The sequence below is a fragment of the Perna viridis genome, chromosome 1 (assembly GCF_037379345.1).
Source record: "Perna viridis isolate PV_CMFRI_1.1 ecotype Kerala chromosome 1, ASM3737934v1, whole genome shotgun sequence".
NCBI classification, from domain to species: Eukaryota; Metazoa; Mollusca; class Bivalvia; order Mytilida; family Mytilidae; genus Perna; species Perna viridis.
Genome location: NC_142445.1, coordinates 70825398 through 70848249, shown reverse-complemented (window position 1 = coordinate 70848249; position 22852 = coordinate 70825398). Strand labels below are relative to the sequence as shown.

The following is a 22852-nucleotide window of genomic DNA, read 5'->3' as shown; positions in this document are numbered from 1 at the left end:
AGTTGCAGTAGAAAAACTCCAAGAGTATAATAAGATATAAGTTGAATTAAATATTTCCAAGACACATCTTGTCTATCCGAGAAATTATTGAAGAGTGACATATAAAAGAACAAAAGAACTTTAGCGCCGAAAATACATCCAATAGAATTTAAAGAAAAAGAGCGGTCAAATCAACCATGAAATGGAAAACCCTTTGAATTCAATACAGTGAGATAAAAATTAACAGAACCACAGAAATAGTCATCGGTCAATAACTCATATAACCGTAAATCGTCAATTAAATATAACTTATAATTATTTGATAACCAGTTCCATTGAAATATCCATGAAACCATCTTTATTAGCCTAAGCAAATACAAATAAAATATAAAAACGAAAACAACAAATACAGTGAAACCTATCAAATTACTGTCTACCACAAATGCACGTTTAGGTTAGAATTTTGTAGGTACCACAATGCGCATGCGCATGACGTCATATCCGGTGGTCGTGGCCAGGAAGTGATCGGTAGTGGACTTTGGGTATGACCGGAAGTGGACTTAGATGGGGGACCAATAAAGGGAACATGGGGACCTTTGATCTCGGAAGGGGGGTCTTAAAGGTTGGGAGAGGGAAACGACCTTCATAGGTATTCTCATTAAGTGTCCTAATTAGTGTCATTATATAGTATAAACAGGTAAGTATATTGTCTTCGTGTTATAATTGAATGGGCACTTTGAATAGATTTTAAATTTTGATTTGAATTTCTTTGTGTTCAATGGATTGTGTAATTTGAATAAATGTCTCACGGATTAGACAGATGTTTGAAACTTCCCATTTTACTGGTGATTTCAATAACTTATGTATTGATTTTTAACCGTTTTTATTCTGCTTTATGAATACATTACAGGTGTAAGGAAATGTTGTGCAATGCTTACCACTAAGAATAGTTTTATCATTGTTTTAATTATTTTTGTTTTAATATTTTTTTGTATTCAGTTTGAAATTTTGACTAACGTCTAAATATTATCCTGACAATTATAAGGTTTACATTTTGAACGTTAATAGCTTTTGAATGGTTTATTGCCTTTCATTTCAGATATTTATAGTCGACCATTTCAATACCTATTACAGCCACTCAACCTTATCATCGATTTTATCCGTAGTATGGGGCTCTAGTGGGTAAATTTCTTTTTTCATATTTTCAATGTTTACATGTCGCATGTATTTTATTTGACCCGTTATGGGGATAAACCATCGATTTGCGTTTTTTCTCTCTCCATATTTTCATTCGTAGTTTGTTTCCTACGCCCTTTTTGTTTGAGACTTGTGTGCTCGTTTAATGTTTGTCTTTTGTTATTATAAGGAGATTGAACATTTTACTGCTGTAGTATTTTCGATATTTGCATGTCGCGTACACCATTTGAACGTGTTATGAGGCTCTATCGGGTAAACCGATTTCTTTTTCATACTTTCAAAGTTTACATATCGCGTGTACTAGATTTGACCCGTTATAGGGGTAAACCATTGACCTACGGAATTTTATTTTTCTCTCCATATTTTCATTCGTGTTTGTTTCCTTCGCCCTTTCTTTTTGTTTAAGTATTGTATGATGGTTTGTTTTTTATAAGAAGTTTTTTACTGCTTGGGTATGTTTTCAAGTTACTTATACTTTGACCCGTGTTATGAGGCTCTGATAGTAAATATATTTGTTATGCTGTCGCTAATAGGTGTTATCGGTTTTGAGCTACCCTTTTTGTAAGGAGTTCTTTCTTAAGTCTAGTTTTATTACACAACAAGATGTTTTTCCTTTATATTTTATTTACAATTCATATTCATATATTCGTCGGGTTCTGGTCAATGGTCTGTTCCATAAAGTGTTCTTCTTTCCCTTTAAATAACACCTCACGATACGATCTTCTTATGATTCCGCTTTAGTATGAGGCTTGCCGTCCGAGTATCATTGGCGTCAAGGCTGTTTTTTTTTTTCACTCTATTTAACCTTCTCTTCCATTTGTTTACATTACTTTTGGTCTTTGAACGAGGTTTTCATTGTACATCTCATATAACTCCTCCTTTTTTTTTGATGAACTATCCTCCCAGGTTCATGCATCATAGATCAATATGATTCATGTAGTTGAACTTTTGTAACTTTATTGATTTCTTCAGGTCGTTGTTTCTTATACAAGGATGCACAATGCTCCGTTCTGATTTCCACTTGTATTTGATATTCTGACGTTGTACATTTCACGGTCTTAATATAGCTACACGATCTTTGTTCCGAAATCCTCTCTATACAGTTCCATTTATAACTGTCACATCTGTTTAATGAATCCCTCGACAGGTGACTATCTTGTAAATCCTTATTGCTCCGAGTGCGTCCATCTCCTTTGCGAAAATGTCGCTTCTCAATCTCAAGTTGTCGGGAGTGCCCTGTTTCATGTCGATCAGTAAATATCCGTGGGATTTGGCGGTGGCATACTCGTACGATTTCATAGAACAGTTTGTCTTTTTGGGAAACATTTGTTGGGCCATGGTCATGGCCTGTAATCCGTCTCTGGGATTTTTAAACAGAACCAAGTAATTAGCATTTCAAACTGATGGTTCTGTGATACTTGTTTTCGTTGAACAGATTTTGAACCACCAACATGACACTTATATTTTTATGGTCAGAATATTTCATGAAGAGATGGGAGTTAGATTCGGTGACCGAATTTATCAAATCGTCTAGAATAGGTGTCAAGGTCGAGGAGTTCTTGTACAAAGTCGACATCTGCCATGGTTCCATAAATGATCTGGTACACGTCGTAGCACTACGTTATCCCATCGGGTCTAGGCATCATCATGTTTTTTTCACGTTTCGAACGAATCAGCGTACAAACATCGTTTTTCACATTTCCAGTGGGCCCTGCTATGACACTGGTAAAGGGATGGGCCCAGGGTATGAAATGGTCGTCCAAGTATCCTTTGGGTACGTCGAAAGCATGGAGATCGTCGGTCGGATGTATGAAAAAGTTTTCGTCAGTTGTGTCCTTTGGCAAGCTTTCTTGAGTCATCCTAGATCGATTGGCGTAGCCCTTTCATCCAAGTGTAAGGATCTTGGCGTAGTCCTTTCAAGGTTAAAGTTTCAGATAAGGTCTAGTGTCAAGAAAATTGTTAGAGTCAACCGTTAGTTATAGGCTCAGGTCTATGGCAAGGGTTAAGTTGATGGTTAAGTGTTGGGTTAGGCTTAGGGTTATGTTTAAGGTTGGGATCAGATGTTGATGTTTGTCTATGGTTATGGTTAAGTTAGGGTTAGGATTAGGTCTAGAGATAGGTCTAGGTTAGATTTCGATTAAAGTTAGATCTATACTTAGGTCTTGTGTCTGGTGTTGGTCTTGATGGTCTAGCATGAGGCCTTTGATTAAAGTTATAGAGTTACTTATGGGGTAAGGGTAAGATACATGTACTTGTTTCGGTTCTGAATTATGTTTAGGCTTAGTGTTTGGAATAGAGTTAAAGAGTTTGTATTAAGGTGAAAGATATTGTCATGATAAAGTTAGAGCTAGGGTTAGGGTCTGAATTTCTGATAAGGTCTAGTATCAAGAAAGTTGCTAGATTCAACCGTTAGATCAATGATCAGGTCTATGGTAAGGGTTAAGTTTATGGTTATGTGTATAGTTAGGCATTGGGTTATGTTTAATGTTGTGGTCAGATGTTGCTGTTTGTCTAGGGTTATGGTTAAGTCTAGAGTTAGGTTTATGTTGGGTTTTAGACTTTATGAAAGTCAGACCTAGAGTTTATTATGGGGTTAGGGTCAGGTCTCGTTACTTGTTTAGGTTCAGTGTTATGACTTGGATCAGTGTTTGAAAAACAGTTAGAAAATTAGCGTAAGGGTCAAAGAACTAGGGCTAGGGTTAGAGTTTCAGATAAGGTACAGTGTCAAGAAAGTTAGAGTTAAACTTTAGATCTAGGGTCGGGTTAGGGCTAGGGGTATGATTAAGCAAAGAGTTAGGCTTAGGTTTATGTTTAGTGTTGGGGTCAAGCCATGGTATTTGCCTAGGGTTAGAGTTAGGGCTGTGGCCAATAAATGTGAGAAATTGTTTATCGATTAGGTAACAGTTCTAGAAGGAAATGTACTTTGATGTCGAATAGAGTTAGTGGAAAGGAAATGGCTAAGGATATAGTTAAAACAACAGAATAACATACAGAAAAAGTATTAAGGTTAGGTTAAGGGTCAAAGTTACAGTTAGCGTTAAAACAACAGAAAACATTCAGAACAAGGATTAAGGTTAGGATAAGAGTCAGGGATAGGGTTAGGGTTAGGTTGTATCTGACCTCAATCACACGTACAAACACACATACAGACACACACACGTACATACAAACATGTACATACAAACACGTACACACGTACAAACACAAACGTACATACAAACACACACACACGTACAGACACAAAAACGTACAAACACACAGACATGTACATACAAACATACACACGTATAAACACATACACATACAAACAAACAATGTTCTAGAAACCATATAAAAACGAGTTTAACCCGTATTGGACAATGATACTTTGATGGCCGGACTTCACCGGTATTCTTTGAAGAAAGAAAATCGTGATACTTCGAAGAAAAGACTACGCCAAGACCCTTACACTTTGATGAAAGGGCTACGCCAATCGATCCAGTCGACACAACTGACGAAAACTTTTTCATACATCAGACCAACGATCCCCTTGCTTTCGACGTACCCAAAGGATACTTGGACAACCATTTCATGCCCTGGGCCCATCCCTTTACCAGTGTCATAGCAGGACCCACTGGGAGTGGAAAAACGATGTTTGAACGCTGATTCGTTCGAAACGTGAAAAACATGAATATGCCTAGACCCGATGGGATAACGTAGTGCTACGACGTGTACCAGACCATTTATGGAACCATGGCAGATGTCGACTTTGTACAAGGACTCCCCGACCTTGACACCTTGGATCCCCCAGAGAGAAACACTTGCTTATTCTAGACAATTTGATAAATTCGGTCACCGAATCTATCTCCTATCTCTTCATGAAATATTCTGACGACGTTGGTGATTCAAAATCTGTTCAACAAAAACAAGTGTCTGAGAACCATCAGTCTGAATGCCCATTACTTGGTTCTGTTTAAAATCCCAGAGACGTATAACAGGCCATGACCATGGTCCAACAAATATTTCCCAAAAAGACAAAGTATTTTATTAAATCGTACGAGTATGCCACCGCCAAACTACACGGATATTTACTGATCGACATGAAACAGGGCACTCCCGACAACTTGAGATTGAGAAGCAAAATTTTCGCATGGGAGATTCAGGATGTGTTCTTGTATGAAAAAAAGTATATGTATATAGAGGTGAAAAAGGATGTGTGGTCACTTCTTAACCGACTTGCAAAGGAGATGGACGCACTCGGAGCAATAAAGATTTACAAGATAGTCCCCTGTCGAGGGATTCATTTAGAAGAGGTCACCAGTCGCGATGTCATAAGCGTGCAATGTACGACAGAACGTGCACAATGCAAACCAAAAAATGAACTGAAAAAAGAAAGTGAGGCCCTCAAAAGAAATCGTGTTAGACCAGCTGGAGGAAAGAAAAAAGCCAATAAAACAGATGTGACAGTTATAAATGGAACTGTATAGAGAGGATTTCGGAACAAAGATCGTGTAGCTGTATTAAGAACATAAAACGTACAACGTCAGAATATCGAATACAAGTGGAAAACAGAGCGGAGCACCGTGCATCCTTGTATAAGAAACAACGACCTGAAGAAATCAATAAAGTTACAAAAGTTCAACTACATGAGTCATATTGATCTATGATGCCTGAACCTGAAAGGATAGTTCATTAAACAAAAGGAAGAGGTTAAATAGAGTGGAAAAAACAGCCTTGACGCCGATGTTACTCGGACAGCAAGAAGCCTCATACTAAAGCGGAATCATAAAAAGATCGTATCGTGAAGTGTTATTTAAAGGGAAAGAAGAACACTTTATGGAACAGACCATTGAGCAGAACCCGGATTTGACGACACCCTGACGAATATATGAATATAAATTGTAAATAAAATATAAAAGAAAAAAATCTTGTGTAATAAAACTAGACTAAAGAAAGACCTCCTTACAAAAAGGGTAGCTCAAAACCGACTACACCTATTAGCGACAGCATAACAAATATATTTACTATTAGAGCCTCATAACACAGGTCAAAGTATAAGTAACTTGAAAACATACTATAGCAGTAAAAAGTTCCTTAAAAAAACCCATCATACAATACTTAAACAAAAAATGGGAACGAAAGAAACAAAGCACGAACGATATTATGGAGAGAAAAATAAAATTCCGTAGGTCAATGGTTTACCCCTATAACGGGTCAAATCTGGTACACGCAACATGTAAACATTGAAAGTATGAAAAAAGGAATTTACCCGATAGAGCCTCATAACACGTTCAAAGGGTGTACGCTACATGCAAATATCGAAAATACTGTAGCAGTAAAAAGTTCAATCTCCTTATAATAACAAAAGACAAACATTAAACGAGCACACAAGTCTCAAACAAAAAGGGTCAAATCAAGTACATGCGACATATAAACATTGAAAATATGAAAAAAAGGAATTTACCCACTAGAGCCCCATACTACGGATACTACGGATAAAACCGACAAGGTAGAGTGGGTCTGTAATAGGTATTGAAATGGTCGACTATAAAAATCTGAAATGAAAGGCAATACACCATTCAAAAGCTATTAACGTTCAAAATGTAAACCTTACAATTGTCAAGATAATCTTTAGACGTTAGTCAAAATTTCAAACTGAATACCAAAAAATATTAAAACAAAAATAATTAAAACAATGATAAAAATTTATTTCTTAGTGGTAAGCATTGCACAACACTTCTTTAGACCTGTAATGTATTCATAAAGCAGAATAAAAACGGTGAAAAATCAATACATAGGCTATTGAAATCACCAGTAAAATGGGAAGTTTCAAACAGCTGTCTAATCCGTGAGACATCTATTCAAATTACACAATCCATTGAACACAAAGAAATTAAAATCAAAATTTAAAATCTATTCAAAGTGCGCATTTAATTATTACACAAAGACAATGAAATTACAAATAATTAGCAAAAATAATTAAAAAAAAAAAAAATGAACGTTAATGAAAAAATGAAAATTAAAAAAAATATATAAACAAAGAAAGATAACTCTTGTCATAATACACCCCCCCTTTTTATACTTACCTGTTTATACTATATAATGACACTAATTAGGACACTTAATGAGGATACCTATGGAGGTCGTGACCCCCTCCGAGATCAAAGTTCCCCATCTTTCCTTCATTGGTCCCCCATCTAAGTCCACTTCCGGTCACCCAAAGTCCACTTCCGGTCATACCCAAAGTCCACTTGCGGTCCCCCTCTACCGGTCACTTCTGATCCGAAACAACCGGATGTGACGTCATGCGCATGCGCATTGGGGTGCTCCACCCGAGGCCCACCCGAAAAATTCTATCCCAAACGTGCATCTATACTGCTAATGTATATTATGACGCTGTGCAAGTGAAGGTAAATTCACTTATTTTAATTTCTTTCCATTCTTTTTGTTTTAGTCCGCTGTATGGAAAGTTTGTGTGTCCCCATCCTGACCCATCTAGCCAGTCGAGCAAAGATGAAAAAGGATGTTATGTCGCTAGTTCTTCTGATAATAAGATGTATACGTTTTTGCCACTTAATCATTGTATTCTCTATGTAAATGCTTCAAATCAAGCTGGAAGTCATATCACTGAGCATTATATCAGTCCAATGCAAATAGGTAAGTTCATGCATAAATATAACCTTTATTATTATTGTTGTTGTTGCTATTATTATTTTTATATTCAAATTCATTTTTTTTCAATTAAAAACGAATTGATTTTTTTAGTTGTGAAAGGATGTCAGTGAAGGATTTTGTAGAGTTCTAGTAATTGCTCAGTTTAAAATTATAAATATTGTTCCTTATCCTCCTATTTGGTGTATTGTTAATATTTTTCCCTTTTTTGTATTCCCCGTAATTTTTTCTTCTTTTTCTCATTTTCACAATAACATGAGAAATTAGAAATTAAGGACGGTTTTCACAACGTAAAAACAAAATTACATATGGAAAATAATGGAATTCGAATCCGGCGTTAAAAATAATCAGTAGCAAAAAGGTATATCGAATACGTAAATAACTTACCAACCCTTGATTTTAGAATTCGGTATAAAATTAAGTAAGTAGAAAAGAGGCTTTACTCTTATACTTTTTGTAATGGAAGGAAAACTGATTTATAAACAAGTTTTTTTTTACATATGAACATCTTATTTATGCGAATTTTCAAAGATTGATTGATTGATTGGTTATTGGGGTTTAACGCCCTAGCAGCCATATTCAGGCGATGAACATGAAATGGGTGATAAAATTAACATGAAATGATTAAATGAAACATAGGATGGGACACAAGGATGATGGGGTCGACAAATTTTGATTGCCACTGGAAATTGGGAGAGGTGGGTAGGGTCGGTAAATTTAGTCTCATGTAGCGGAGCCCTATAGTTCCTACTCCGGGAGAATACCACAGAAAGTTTCCTTAACGTGCGTGGAATGTGGCATATTTCTCAACAAGATGCACCAATATGGTTTGCGGTCAGGTTTTCCGTATTACAGCCTGACAACCCCATCATGTAACATGCAAGGGGTATCCCATTCCACAACCTGGGGCACAAAACCCAGTTGCTCTGTGGGTTAGGGTTCTGAGCACTATTTAGTCGCCTTTTACGACAAGCTTAGCGCTGCTGCAGGCGTATTCTTTTGACACACGGGGCAACTTTCAACGAGTACGTAGTTTTTAAATGTATGATAAATACAGTGAGGTGCAGGAATAAGTTTTTTACCATAATGTTTTATGTTTTTATTCTTATAATAAAATTATTCCTCTTTGAAAGTAAACTAGTAAATAATCATGTTCTCCAATTATGCACAACATAATATACATGAAAAACTTAAGTACCAGTCCACATAAAATTATAAAATTGAGATACTACCAATGGTAAAGTGATTCATGGTGAAGAAAAACCCACCAAACAAAGATGCTTTTTCAATCTACATATGCTATACTCTCACATAACAACATCTTCTGCATTCAGATCTGCGCTATTTTGAAAATCATACATTCATCTCCCACTTAAATCAACTAAATGAAGCCAAATTATGAAAAGTGCAAATTTCACGTACAATCTATATAATTTCTATCACAAAAAAGCAACAACCAAATGAAAAACTTAGACTGGTTATGTCATCAGCGACTGTTTCTGCACAAGAAATAAAATTGAATTCGGTGGATTTTGACAGGAAAGACTGCTACTTAAAATGTGTGTTTCTGTGTAGCTAACATAGTGAGTTATATGTTTCTTACCGTTATTGTTTTAGTCAAACTGTCGCCTCCAAAGGTAACCTCAATGATTGGAGCTGTGGTGGTTGATTTAACTCTTAGTCTTAAACCTGATCCTGTTTTGGCGGTACTGGTAGAAAGAGAGCATGTTATATACGAAATATCTTATCGTTATCAAGACGTTAACAAAACGGTAATTCAGTTAAAATATGTAGGTTTTATTCTTCTTTTACAAGTGTGGACTGGTATTGTCCCAAAAGCAAATTTGAGCATACATACGTTTTGTCTTGAAAGTATTTTAACTTACATGCACATACGTGTACAATTTTATAATAAAATGAGCCCAGAGAAGGAGATTATTACAACTTCATTTCTAATTCCTAAACCATTTCTCCACTTATTAAGCTTTAATGTTGTTGAAAATCAAATTTTACCATTTCCAATCCTGCCAATGGAGAAATAATACTGAGGGAGAATCTTGAGTAATATAAATACATGCACACATTTACAGAAACATGAAAAATAATCAACAGGTTTGTCAAATTAAGATTTTGTTCGTTTTTATACATGTACTTAAGTGTTTTATTTCAAAACCCAGTTAACCCTTTATCTACTTTTGTACATGTATAAAACATACTTGTTTTAACAAATGTAGACTACAAGGACCCGTCATACTTGTAGAGTTAATAAACTATTTACACACAATAACATATACACAAAGTAATAATGTGATGGTTTTCTATAAATCGGAAATTAAACAAAAATGGTAATAAAACCCTAAGTATTATGAAAGACATCTAAAAAAAGAGTAATATTTACATGTACAATGTTTAAGTATGAAATTGACTAAAATAATATTTTTATTTACATGTACAAATTTACTTTATTGGCCCGAGTCATAAACAAAAAATGGTTAAATTAATCAAAGCACCGAAGGTACTGAAACTCGGAAGTCGCTTGGCGTGCAACCTGCAAGATAGGTTCCCGATGTTTATTTTTTAAGCAATGTGCAAGAGTGCCGGTCATGACATGGACTAAGATTTGAGAATGTTTTGGTGTTGAACCCATATTTCCCTTGCAACCTGCAGCAAAACAAAACAAAGCTGTACACAAATATCGTGAAAATAAGATTATGGCATTTGTTTACGTTCTTGAGACCTTAAACTTGAAAAAAAGCAGCTGATGATGTTGATTGTGACGCTTCTTGATAAAATGATTTTGATTATAATACCATTCATGGGGCATAGTTATAATCCAACACCACCCAAAGAGAGATAACTCCAATTAAATTGTATTGGCTTTTAACTATCTTCTTTGAAATTACTAAGCGGCCAAGCGCAAAAAATAGTTTTGCGTCTCGGTTTACCAGTTCGACAATATTAAGCTGAAAATTAACACTTATAATCTTTGAAATATCATTTATTTGTGATATTGGTGAAATGTTTAAAGTTTAAAAGAGAGTCACGCATTAATTTAAAGAAAGCATTTCCGTCCGTGAAGTTATCCGCGGAAGCCCTTTTGTCATTCTTATACTCGAAGCCAATAACGTGACGTCCGAGTAAAAATCATATTAAGAGTTGTCAGTACATGCAGTCTGACGTATACATATATAGCAAAACTCCTCGGGTATGTACTTACTTGTACATTGTACTTATACTTGTACATAATGGGCAGGTAATTGGACTACCCCAACTTAACAGATTCCTCAATGCCATGTGTTTTGCAACAAAACGTCGAAAAGTTCATATACATGATATACGTGTACATGTATGGAACATAAACTCCTAAAAGATATGTAAAAGGAAGGTCCTGTTTGACCTTGGACCCCGAGTTTTTCCTCAAGCAAAATGTGAAGAAATGTGGACCATATATTCATCTTGTGTTCTTAATAAAATGCAATGTAAATAATCTACCTACCTCCTGGACTGCTTTATGCGCATTTTTTCCATTGAAAAAATATTTAACAATTTGAAAAAAATGGATTTCAAGATCGCTTTTGAAAACCCAAAAACTCAAACCTCATATTATTTGTATACATATAGACTTCTCCTACAATGTACGAGGTTGGAATTCTGTTTCTCCATACCCCAACCAAAGTAAAAAAAATAGGTTACCAGACAACCTCTAGCACTGCTGGAGTAATAAATAAACCATCCGTTTAGGCATAAAAATGTTTCTGGCCACCCTACCGACCCTCCTTCAGACCCCCTACCCAAAGTTTTTATTTGTGATTTAAAAAAATAATTAAAAAATCTGCCGATTGTCTTTAAAAAAAAAAAGAAAATATAGCCAGTGAAATATGGAAAAACTAATAGAAATACTGGTTGTTTATATTTAGCATCGATTATAAACACACTTGTCATGAGTGTGCTCTTGGTCGTGGATAATCCTTTTTGGGATTCGGCATTTGAGATATTTTTTGTTTTGACCACCACTGTCAAAACAAAACAAAATATTTCAAGACCCGAATTCCAAAAATGGATTAGGCCGTGGACTAAGTATATTACATGTTTTATCTCTGCATAGTCTCTTTCATTGCATTCTGAGTTTGGTATCACTATAACTTATTTTATTTCAAAAAATTGAAATAAAAATAAATCCCTAATTACCGACCCTACACTTTTAGAATGGTGATCGGAAACATAACATTATTTTTTTCGGCCTTGGAGAGTTTTCATCAATTGACCTGCATGCTCCAATGAGTTGACTTACCAATCTGTCTTGTATGCACTGGAAAGTTTTTAGCGTGCACATCACAAATTGGATCACTAGGTCACGAATCGACATTAAATCACATGATAATGCATTTAATGAATTTAATGAATGAACGTGGTCACATGACAACTAATTTCCCTGAATACACCATGACCCACATTCACGGGTATGACTATACACGTGGACTGTGTTAACGCTTGTATGCTTTACACCGTCCGTGAGAGACCCAAAATGATAACCAAGGGCGTAAAGAAACCCCTTAGTCCGTCATGTATTACAAATACCACATGTGAGTGTAAACCGGGTCAAACAGTATTGAGTGTATATGTTTGCACGAAAACGAAAATTGAACAAAGTATTGGAACAGTCAGCTGTTGGTCAGCGTCACTCATATCGTGCATCGTCTGAATATAGCTGAAATATTGCTACTCGGACGTTAAACCCCAACAAACAAACAAACATATCGTGCAAATGATTAGCTAACAATATGTTATGAAAGATTTTAGTGGTTTATATCCACAAATACAGTCGAATTATCTCCTAGAAGCAACGATGTCCTGGCTTTATAATGCACGAAATGAAAGGTGTAACGGATTACTGTATTATCATGCGAGTCATGCAAGGAATGCATTTCGACACCTTTTTAAAATAATCCTTTTTTTTTTTTTTTTAGTATGAATGTTTCTGTCAGATATTCGATTACAAGAAAACATTATAAGTTACATACTTTGAATTTCATATCAAATATTTTTACTTAGATTTTGAAAAAAGATAGAAATGGGTAAAAACAGACAAATAGGTACTATTTATTTCTTTCATTTGAACAAATACTGACCACCTTGTCTGTGTGCATAAGAAAACTAATAAAAATCGGAACAATGTAAATATGCACCATCACAGTAAGACATACATTTCTTTAATTTTAGATCATATTTAATACGACTGGCAGTACCAGCACAGTTTCTATCAGAGATTTGATACCTTACACAAGTTATACATTTTTTATCAGAAATAGAATCCAAGCATCACAAGGCGAGAGATACTGGAGCGATACCAGCACTAAACACTGCTTTACGCTTCCAGCTGGTACGTACAAACATTCACCTCACTTAAATCTAAATATTGATGGGTTCAGTTGCTTGCATTTATTTGTGTTGTTTTTTCTTCTCCTTGGTTACTTTTCATTCGTGACTAATTTTGTTGTTTAATCTTATGTGTTCCACTTTGACCTTCGAGTTTCATTTTAATGGTGTACAGTAGCATGCCACAATGCATTGAACCTTCGAGATATGATTAAGTATCATTGTTTTATTAAAGTACCTGTAGCAGTTCCGAAGATTTATGGATATACGTTAGACAGAGGAATCATTTCCATTTATATTAAGGTAAAATGCCATCACAGAAAATTCATGTATACATATTGGATTTCTAAGCAAACTTAAAAATATTTCAAAAACACTTAACAGATATGGTGACTGAATAGCATATTAATAATTGAACATAAATAACACCAATTAAAACATAAAAAAGAAACATTTATCATATCTAAATAATAAGTATGTCCAATTGATGTATTAATCCTGTCTTAAATCACTGATAAAATGCATTGCAGTCATTACAAAAAAAAAAAAAAAAAAAGAATAAGAATTATAGAAGTTATTGAGTCAATCTAATACCTCAAATGGATTTTTGACACTGCAAAAACAGTTTACAGCATTGTTCGTTCTTTTTTTTTAATCTCATGAACTGTAAACAGTAACCAAGGGAACCAAATAAAACAATTCCATTTCCCGTGCCTGTAGCCACAGCTAAATATGGCAAATACTCACCAGCCAAATATGTATTCAACACCAGATTGTGTGTATAAAAATGTAGTTGTTATTTTACATATGAGGTTAATTAAAGAAACAGATTGTCTTTTTATGATTCATATTGCAACTGTGTAATCTTCTCCAACAAATCTCGTCTAGAATACATCTCTGGACTTTGGCATTGACTCGGCAAATTACAGCTTTGCTCGATCCAATATGACTGGCCGTGAATCTAAAATAGAAAGAACATGAAAACCCGCCTCTATAACTTTATAATACTCACACATAGTACAATTAAAGTTTTCGGTACGTTTTGATTAAGTAACTCGACCGGATTTTCCGTTCATTAGGATGCAAGCCCGTTTTTATTCAGTTCACACACCTCGGGGTATTTATATTGACTTATTTGTATTTCAGCCTATACAAGAAATAGAGAAATACTCGGAAAACGCATCGTACAACATATGGATAGAAGGCCGCAGTGTTTTAGTGTGTAATCGTACTGCAAACTGGAATACTTTTTTCATCCCTGATATCACAAACTCCTCAAACTGTAACCAATTTGTAAGCATCAAAACGATGAATGATGTCGGCGCTAGCAAAAATTCCAGTCAAATTGTTATCCCTGGTGATCAAAAAGGTATTCATAAAAATAATAAAATGTAAATCGACCACTGAATTGAAAATCCGTTCAAACCAGACTCTTCATATGCCACCTTCATTTAATTTGACCGCTTTTAGAACATGTCTTAACGGAACACGTTTGTTCTAAATGTGGCTTCGTTTGAAAAGATTATCAGTATTTTGGAAGTTTTCAATTTGTATTTTTCTTGTTCGTCTATTGTAATTTTTGGTTTTTTTTTGTGTCAGGGATGTGACCTTCTTTGTATCAATGGTATACTATTTTACAAACAAAGAGGTGTGTTTGCTATTCCACCATCACCTACTTAATATATAATGGGACTGGTTTTAGATTCAAGAAAACAAAAATTAAAAGGCAATGTGTATAATCATTTGCTCTTCACATTCATTATAGTTGGTCAACGAAGATACAAAAAAAGTTTGAGTGACATTAACTGTAATCATTGTAATATTCCTTAATAGTTAACCATTACACATTTTGTTTTTTATATTTCACCATTTATTGAAGAAAAAGACAAGCTTTTAAGAGTATCATATTTGATAATAGACACAATTAGAGAAAACGGCAAGTAATTCTACATGACTTAGTTTTATCTTAGATTTTTTATGTTTTTATTTTGTTTAGCTTATCTTCAGTTTTTGTTGTCTGATCGTCTCTGGTTCATGGTTATGGAGTATGACATCTCTGAAATGGTATTCTGTTTTGTTTATATGTTTTTCGATGTATTAATCTATTGTTTATTTCATTTTAAAGCTAGAGCTATTCCAGACCATGTGATTGTTGAAGGATCGATTAATAAGTTTCATGTATCTTGGGGTACAGTGGGGGACAATAGAAATCTTAATAAAACCATCGTTATATGGTGCGTCGGTAAAGACTATCATTGTGAGGTAAATAAACACTTTAATCACGTCTGAGCTCAGCACTGTAGCATGCTAAAAAAAGTGTTGTAATTCTTCTTCATTTTGATGAAACAAGTTTATATCGTTTTGACAAACTACATTTACAGTAGTATGATGATAAAAACTCATAAAATACAAAATAAATTCAATCATATACATTGTAAGTTCATGGGAACCACGGTTGGTGAGAAAATCAAAAGAATATATTCCAAGGAAAAAGACTAGACAACAGAAAACAGGAACACACAGCGAAGAACATAAAATAACCAAAATAACACGTACAAAGAAACAATAGTAAATGAGCAACCTGGACTCAACTAAAACATGGAGCATGGTAAAGATGTTTGAAAGAAAATCTATTCAAAATATACAGAAATATGTTAATATGTGAGGTTAAGGTGATTGATATGTAACATTCATTTATTTTCATTTTCTATATACTTATCTTTGCTAAGTAGCCAAGCATTTGTTTACATTGATGCAAAATTCTATTTTCTTTTCAAAACATGTTGTTCCATTAAATTCACAGTACATGTTTTGATGATTTCATTTTAGAGTGATTTAAACAAGATTGAGGTGTCTCCAGATATCACAGACAAAACAATACAGACAGTGGGAGAGGAAAATTGGATATTCGCAGTATATTATGTGTATAGTGATGGATATATCACTGAAATGGTCTTCACTCAGTGTCAGTTTCCTTCTGTGAATCAAGGTAGTCAAAGAATCACTTGACATCCGTTTCTTCATATTTATTAGTTAAACGATGATCTAAATCTTTTGAAAATAGACATAAAATGTCGATAATGAACTTTCATAGTGGTCTATTTCTATTGTCATGCGTGTTTTTATTTCCAAACTACTTTTTTTTACTGTTTTTTTTTTTTATAAAACACAAATTTAATATATTTGATTAGTATAACATATTATGTCAAAAGATAAATAATTACGCAGTCATCAATCCTCATACACTGCCTTAAAAAGCATTATTTCTGATATTCAGATCTCTTAAGAAACGTTCTAATCTTAATGTAAATGATGGATTTTCATGATGTCAACGAATCAATTTCCTGTAGTTTGTTATTCATCTTGAACGTGATGAAAAAGGTCAAGATTATTTGAAAGCTGATTTCTAAATTTTTTGATTGTATTTATTTCTTTTAGTTTTTCTTATCTATTGTTTATATCTCCTGCACTGTTTTGACTACTGTTTTTACCGATATTGACAGCAGTCGTATGCTACTCGTTCGTATTGAAACATACCGGAAATGATCAACCGTAATAGAAGCAGGAGGTGAAGCGCGCTATAAGTGGTTTAACCCACCATTTCTATTTGAAATACCTAACATGTAGGTTCTGGTGGTTTCCAACATTCTGGTTTTTAAATTAATATTGCAATTTGGATATTCCTTTTGACAATTGCCTAGAATTTATCAGTTTGGCAATTTTATCATTTGCTTTCTTTTTACATTTAACACAGTTTGTTATTTTATAAGAAAAAATCATGATCTTTCTTATGTTAAAAGAATGGTTCTTTGGTTATTGTCTTTTGGGGTTTCCAGCATAGTCGTTGGATTTCCCCTTGTTTTTAATTTTGATATTGCTAAATGCCTATAGAATAACTTTTCAAATAAAAAACAAACAAACAAACAAAACAAAAACATTATGTACATTCTTCCAAGAACAAATTGAACTATTTTAACTTTGGATTTAAAATTTATAGCAGCAAGAGGAGTGGCTGATTTCAACGTTATTCCGAAGGCCACATCCCTACTCATAATACCTGGAGAGTTCTGTAGTCAGAAATATCTAAGTCGGCCACTGAAGTATACCGTACTTTATACTGAGAAAACTGGGGCTAATTTTACAACATGCGAGGAAGGTCTGCATCACAACAGTTTTCTAATTGCACGCACTTAAATCTAGACATTCAGAAAGCTAAGAATACAAATAGAGGTGTATTTAACATTTTCATTCAAAGATATCTCTCATTTTATCTGCACTTTTCAAATTTTGAATTTGACTGACCCATCTATTGCACTTACAATATATTTAATCTCAAACTATTAAAGTATGTTTCATTTCAAAAGCAAGAAGATAACAATATTACTGCCGGCCGGAGATTGCAAAGCTAGTAAATCTCAGAAAGCATCGTTATTCAAGTTGTTATAATATGAAATAGGAGATGTGATATGATTGCCAATGAGACAGTCAACTTGAAAATGCCAAGCAACGAACAAATAAACTTCACCACACAGTCTAAAAAGATGGGCAAAACCCATAACATAAAGCAAGCCGTAAAATGCCCAATAATAACTAATTATAACGAACGAAACTAATCATTAAACACGAAAATCGTTCAAATCTTCAGAAAAATCGTAAAACGTATAACAATGCTTAACAATGCAAAATAAAAATAAAAACAATACAACGACAACTACTGGACTACAGGTTTCTGGCTAGGGACAGGCTCATAAGTATATGGCGGGGTTAAACATGTTTGTGAGCGCTCAACCTGCCCCATAACCTGGGACAGTGGTGGGAAAATACAACATTAAAACGAATTATAAAAATCTGTTCACGTCGGATTTAACTCTTGAGATCGATACAGAATACATACTTTAGCAAATAGGACAAAAGCCAACAAGCTGTATCTACCTCGAAAGAGTACTCGCTTTTTTCTGTAAGCTTAAAAAAGATGATTATTTTTTTGTTACAGGTTTTGGAAACATATCAATCAGTGCAACATCAGAAAAAATAGAAATTATGATACTTAACCTAAAGGAGTCTACAGACTACATAGTATGCTTATCTGTGACAACAAGAGGTGGAAAGAGTATCAGTCGACCACTTGTATCAAGTACATTACAAAGTATGATGGAAACAGGGGTCATTTAACGCATAACTATCAAATTGAACTTAAACTTAGTTTTCAATTTAGTTTCGGAACAGAAAAAAAATATTTACTCATCCCTATTTATTTTTAAACCAAATATCATTGCAAAAAATAACATGTATGAAATTAAAATTTAAGGATAAATACGTAATGGTAAACCGATATGATATCCGAATCTAAAAAGTCTAGGCTAAACTACATTATAAAACAATAATCAACATATCAAAAACGGAAGAGGACACATAACGAATATACTCCAGCTGAATACTAAAATATTTGAAGCAGTTGTATAACAGTAGCCTTTTTCTTAAGCAATTCTGGATTGCAATTTTTTTCTGATTTTCTGACGTGTCGTGTTGCTAATGTCCGATATTGAAACAAAATGGTCAAAATGACATATTCAAAGGTCTGATAATGGACACTTGGTCCAGTTGTTTATGGTCTGATAATGGACGCTTGGTCCATTTGTTTATGATGGTTGCTATATAGCTCTTGAGCTAATTGTTTTAATTTGAAAGCACTGCTTGTATTTTGATTTTGAAAATTGAGGAACTGAATTTCTAATAAGCTAAAAGATGCTGTATGGTTACGTTTACAACATGAAATGGAAAATTCTAAGAACTTGTCCAGAAACACAAATGTTTAGACAATGATGAATACATATCATAAAACTACAGTAATGTGTATGTTCAACAACATGTAATTTAAATATTTGTTAAGACACACGACAGAAATTAAATAATAACGACTTCAGCGAAATATATACACCAATCACGTAACAATTAACACATCAGTAAATTACATGATGTAAGAAGCAGCTAATTATCGTATTGAAAGAGTAATCAAGGGAACCAAGATTATAGCTGTATGAAAAGAATGTAATCCAGGGACAAAGGCCAGACTTGGAAAACAGACATACACAACAAAGAACATAAAGTAACTAAAATCATACATACAAAGTAACAAAAGCAAATGAGCAACTCGGACTCCACTAAACATAGAAATGTTTCAGGTTACAATATCAGTTCAACCTTGTTCATAACTGTACTCATCCTAGTGGCAAGCTGTTTTACGGCTGTTTTAATCATTCCTGTAGGGTAGTAAGTATATCTAATATTATATTTCTACATTGCTAAAATTGCTACAATTGAAAATCATATGGTTTGCATCATATGGTTACCATATAGATCGATCATGTTTTAAAATAATGTTTTAGTTTACATTTATTTTCGCGTTATTTTCATACGATATTTATATGTGTCCAAGTCAGAATTAATATATGAGAATCTTAAGATAATCATTTGACTATCATATGTAAGAGTAATCAAGGGAATCAAGGTTATAGCGGTAATCAAAGAGTAATCAAGGGAACAAAGGTTATAGCGGTAATGTAATCCAGGGACAAAGACCAGACATGGAAAACAGACATACACAACAAAGAACATAAAGTAACTAAAATCATACATACAAAGTAACAAAAGCAAATGAGCAACTCGGGCTCCACTAAAACCTGGGAGCATGGACCAGGTGCACCGGTAGGGTAAGCGTCCTCTGCTTTTCTAGAAACTCCTGCTGAGTTGCTCATAAAAAGTCAAGTCCGGGGTAGAGAAACGAGGAAAGGAAAACTATGACCCGTTGAATAAATCAGTTTTCATGGTGCAGATGGATACATAATGAATTGTCATATAAATATCATATGAATCGAACATAATAAGATTATCATATGTGGCACATATTATTTTTTAACATTTTGGAAATATGACATTACTCAGCAATATCCATCGGAAGAATACATCGTTATCACAGCTGATTGGTTTACAAAAATAATAGTCGTGGGCAGAAAACTCTTAAAAACTGACCTCATTATTATGCAAGTAAATATGATAAGATTTATAAATCAATAAATAATGGCTGTATGTCATATTCATGCAAATAATAATTTATCATTTATTCAGTACACTGCACAAACGGTGGAATGGAATAGACATTCAAATAGATCTGCCAAAAATTCATGTAAGTTATTGCCCAGGACCAGTTTAATTATATTTCAAAATTCATGTTGTAAGTTATTGCCCAGGACCAGTTTAATTATATTTCAAAATTCATGTAAGTTTTTGCCCAGGACCAGTTTAATTATATTTCAAAATTTATGTAAGTTATTGCCCAGGACCAGTTTAATTATATTTCAAAATTCATGTAAGTTATTGCCCAGGACCAGTTTAATTATATTTCAAAAATCATAAGACAACTAGATAAGGAGAGTCAATACTACCAGGATCATATAATATTTTCAACAGATTCTATTTTCAAATATTTTTTTGAATTAAGATTTTTAAGCAGAAAATACTTTTTCTACGCGTCTTTGGTCAAAACATCTGAAAAAATTCTAGGAATAATATAACAAACCACATGGAATAAATTTTGATGAAGGAAGAAAATGCATGTCTTTTATTCTATTGACAGTCATATCTGATTTGTTTGTTCCATTGCAAATAATGCTGCTTTAATCATATGATGTTAATATTCATTCTAATAGAAGATACACCATGAAGTCTGATATGACAGTGGTCTTCCATTGAGTAGAAGTTCTGATGAGCTCAGTTATTCAGATTCATTACGGATAAATAATTGTTCATCAGAACAAGTTCATGGCGATACTGCTAACACACACTTTCTCTCGAAGCAAAAATGTGCCTGTTCTTTACTTAAAAACTCTCAATGGTAGGAAGAAAAGTCGACACAGTTATGAACAAAAATTAGTGGACCTAGCAACCAATACTAATTATTGGAAACAATGAAAGAACACAGACAATTGACGACCATGACAGCTCTGACATGTCTAGTTATGCTTGAATAATTAACGTTAGTTCACATTAAATTTCATTTCGAGGTCGAAGTAAGTATATTAAAATACTTCTGTATATTGAATTTTTTACATCGGTTTTGTAAGTGGGAATAATAAGTGAAAGGAATTGAAGTGGTTCTTGGAATCAAGAATCAAGACTCTTTACTTTTATTTTCCCACTCACTACTATTTAATGTTTATTTTATATTGTAAAAAGTATTTTTTATTCAGACAAACGATTTAAAAAGAGAAAAGCTTGCTTATCTTATACTTTACGTAATACATAAAAATATTTTCATTTGTTTGTTGCGCGTTTTAGACAAAAAATAAAATAATTGTACATGAAATTGGTACTTTGCAAGAGTTATCGTACTTGATTTGGTTTCATTTGGTTGATTTTGGTGGGAGATTAACGAAGATTTTCTAAAATGATTAAAAAAGCATCTTTTGTTTGGTGAGCTTTTCTTCTCCATGAATCACTTTACGATTGGCAGTGTTTGAATTTTACGTGGACTTAACTACACAATGAAACGTTAAACGTTAAATTACACGGAAATGAGCATTTCAAGGGAAGATAACTCAATGAGTTGAGGGTAAAAGTGTGTTTTCTGAAACCCTAGTACTGACAGGACGTTGAATGAATATGATTCGTAATTGCTTTCTATTTATTCAAGATATGATGTTCCAGGTGAACAGGGTTTTGTTGCTACAAGATTGAAGTCATCACTACAGACGTTTTATGGTTGTCATCATGAACTCGTGGATCGTTACGGTGTACCCATCTGCGCCATGAAAACTGATTTGTTCAACGTGTCATCGTTTTCCTTTCCTCTTTCTTCTACTCCGGACTTGAATTTTTATGAGCAACTCGGGTGTTTCTAGAAAAGCAGAGGACGCTTACCCTACCGGTGCACCTGGTTCATGCTCCCAGTTTTTAGTGGAGTCCGATTTTCTCATTTTCCTTTGTGTCTTTGTGTTCTTTGTTGTGTATATCTGTTTTCCATTTCTGGTCTTTGTCCCTGGATTACATTTTTTTGATTATGAGTTTACTATAATTTTACACATTCACACTGGAAATCTCAATCTTCCAAAATCAAAATCTAGAATATTAGTAAGTAAAGGTTAATATAAGAATAACTGACCTCTGGAAACTTCAAGTCGACAACTCCGATGAACCCAACCTTCTGAGTACTATAAAGGAATATGGCTACCGACTAAAATGAACTCAATAACCAACACAATAGAAATTCCCTCCAAAACCTAACTACATGAGGTTAGTGTCATGACTGACCTAGAGTCATTGATATTTTCATACTATAAAAAAAGTAAAACAAATGTGATAGAGTGTATTTTTACTATTTTATACTTGTTCCATTATTGTGTATTGATTGCCAGAGATTGTATATTCATTATATTTTCCGTCGTCTGCTATATATGGTCTTTAGTATGTTTTGATCTGTCATACTTTATTGAGCCTGGATGTAATAGTTTTACAAAAAAATCAAAACTTACTTTTTAAAGGCAAAGCAACGTTCTGAAATACTAAATACTGCTATATAAACATCTGAAGAATAGAAAACAAATCCGTAAATCAAGTTTATAAGTATCATACAGCACATCAATTATAGACATAA

General features: G+C 33.8%; 1 protein-coding gene across 3 annotated transcripts in view; it reads left to right on the top strand.

Moving 5' to 3' along the window:
• LOC148630225 (interleukin-6 receptor subunit beta-like) overlaps positions 1–21522 on the top strand; it is a 45479-nt gene extending 23957 nt beyond the window's left edge. For 2 of the 3 annotated variants that reach the window (XM_088563610.1, XM_088563625.1), the window contains 12 exons: positions 7610–7812; positions 9445–9599; positions 13048–13207; positions 13439–13506; positions 14350–14572; positions 15329–15465; positions 16033–16192; positions 17201–17359; positions 18197–18349; positions 19386–19473; positions 20329–20386; positions 20910–21522. In XM_088563610.1, coding sequence (XP_088419736.1) covers positions 7610–7812; positions 9445–9599; positions 13048–13207; positions 13439–13506; positions 14350–14572; positions 15329–15465; positions 16033–16192; positions 17201–17359; positions 18197–18349; positions 19386–19473; positions 20329–20386; positions 20910–20930 — 1585 coding nt within the window. In that variant the 3' untranslated portion in view covers positions 20931–21522. The remainder of the gene's footprint in view (positions 1–7609; positions 7813–9444; positions 9600–13047; positions 13208–13438; positions 13507–14349; positions 14573–15328; positions 15466–16032; positions 16193–17200; positions 17360–18196; positions 18350–19385; positions 19474–20328; positions 20387–20909) is intronic. The other variant, XM_088563616.1, reaches the window with a different exon arrangement.
• Positions 21523–22852: the final 1330 nt, after the last annotated feature.